The sequence below is a fragment of the Frankliniella occidentalis genome, unplaced genomic scaffold (genome assembly GCF_000697945.3).
Source record: "Frankliniella occidentalis isolate FOCC.00 unplaced genomic scaffold, Focc_3.1 Scaffold106, whole genome shotgun sequence".
In the NCBI taxonomy this organism is placed as follows: Eukaryota; Metazoa; Arthropoda; class Insecta; order Thysanoptera; family Thripidae; genus Frankliniella; species Frankliniella occidentalis.
Genome location: NW_026267235.1, coordinates 865345 through 867317, shown reverse-complemented (window position 1 = coordinate 867317; position 1973 = coordinate 865345). Strand labels below are relative to the sequence as shown.

Genomic DNA, 1973 nt, shown 5'->3' with positions numbered 1-1973 from the left:
AACAAGAATACTTTGTAAATAAAATTACCAGAGTGAATCCTCGTTAATTTACGAACATTTTTTTCACCGTTAAATATTCTGACCGGTAAGAAAAGGCCCAGTTTATAGTCACGTACCCGTGAGGTAGCCGCCGCACAGCGAGAAGGCCCACGCCGCGCCGATGGTCCCGGACACGATCAGCTCGTGCCAAAAGTCGGTGAGCTCCATCTCCTTTCTGGAACGCAAAACAAAGAAAAAAGAGGGAGGAGGGGCTATTAGATTCGTTATTTTGTTAGTTTGAGAGGCTACTTATCGGAGGGTTATCAGCCACTTTCGTCAAGACAGTAACTTCATCTTGTGTGTGTGTATTTCCCCCCGTAATCGAATCGATATGTGTCAATCTTGAAGAATCGATAAAGCTCCCGGGCGTGCTGCCGCAGCAGTTTATGGCATTGATAGCGGCCCGGTAATCAGCATCTCGCGGAAAACAACAACAACCGGCAATCGATCGATCTAAATTATCGACGACGACGCGGTGTCCCTTCGACAACATATAAAAACCACCCCCTTAGCGCGGGGCGCCGGGGCTTTCACGCTGATAATGGAGGCGTGTGCCAAACAGGTCTGTCTTGTTGGCACTCTAGATAAGAGAGGGAGTTGTGCGGTAGCGGATGCCTTACATTTTTATGTTTCTTGTTATTTCTCCTCCCCCCCCCCCCCTGAGGATTAGTCACACACGCGGAAAACGAGGAGGGACATGAAACTCTTTGACTCGCACACGACGCACAGGGCGTACAAAATCCAGGAGTAAGATCAAGGCCGGCGCGGCGGTCCTTTTGGATGGCAAGTTACGCGTTTTTGCATAACCGCCTGTGGCTCAAAGGACTCTCTGTCGATACAAATACAGGCTAGGCATTTATAAATGTGCACATGCCTACTACACACTCTAACAGATGTGTTCATGGACATGCATACTTTATTTTAAGTAATATGCCAGGTACACACATCTGTATTGCCAGGGTATACACCCTTTCCAAGGGGGAAATAACTCCGAATTCAAGTAAGTGTACACATAATTCCGGGAATCCATAAATCCCATCGATTCCCGTCCTGACTCTCATTGATTCCCGCTGATTCCCGGGCCTGTGTGTTCACATGATTCCCAAAGTCATTGCCCCCTCGACCCTTTCCAATAACATGATAACCCAAACAGGTCATTTCTTTGGAAAAATGCGAGAGGAAAAAGTAAAATTATGACGGCAGGTTTGTCTCTTTTGAGCTTAGTCGGGGTCAGGATCTCCTCCCCCTGTTCCCTTCTGCTCGCCCTACTTTTGTACCGTGGCAGGGGTTGAGTAAAAGGACAACTGCACCACAACGCGAAAACAACAACACAAACAAAAACAAAAACAAACACGCCTCCCGCGACTCTTACTTGATGAGGAGCATGGCGCCGGACACGACGCCCGTGTCGTAGCCGAACAGCAGGCCCGAGTTGGCGCTCAGGCCCACCAGGAACATGGCCAGTAGCGTCATCTTGGCGTTGTCCACGACGGCCTCGCCGCCCTTCGAGTCCACGACCATCGGCCCCGTCATGGTGGTGGCGCTGTCGTCGTGTTTGAGTGACCGGAAGTCGGGTGGTGGGTTGAATGTACCGGATGTGGAGGAAGAGAAGGATTTGGAGGAGGGGGAGGGGGAGCTCGCCAAAGTGTGTGTGCCGCCCGTCGTCGTCCCGTCTTGCTCCGGCGCTCGAGTACGACTGCGTCTGCAGCAGGCACGGCAGCCGCTGATAATAAACTGAACTGGGCCTGGGCGCGCGCTACCGGCCGGCCGGCCCACCCGGGGGGGATGCGTCCGGGGCGTCGGCGGCGTCCTCGTCCCGTCTCGCTCGCACCCGCGGCCGCGCAGGACACCTCGCCGATAGATCTAGATAGACCCACACTCCTCTCACGGTGTGCAAACATCTCTTCTCTCCCCCACCTCTCGCAACCCTCGTC

General features: G+C 52.9%; 3 protein-coding genes across 8 annotated transcripts in view; 1 reads left to right on the top strand and 2 right to left on the bottom strand.

The window, feature by feature from the left end:
* Window positions 1-1810, bottom strand: part of LOC113217411 (proton myo-inositol cotransporter) — a gene marked incomplete in the record, with an annotated part of 7503 nt that extends 5693 nt beyond the window's left edge. The window contains 1 exon segment of the mRNA XM_052269910.1: window positions 1412-1810. Within this exon segment, the coding sequence (XP_052125870.1) occupies window positions 1412-1572 (161 nt within the window).
* The window catches only part of LOC113217416 (intraflagellar transport protein 81 homolog), a 36504-nt gene that overhangs the window by 24244 nt on the left and 10287 nt on the right, over window positions 1-1973 (top strand). The window lies entirely within an intron of this gene.
* LOC113217417 (intraflagellar transport protein 25 homolog) overlaps window positions 1-1973 on the bottom strand; it is a 34301-nt gene that overhangs the window by 26102 nt on the left and 6226 nt on the right. The window lies entirely within an intron of this gene.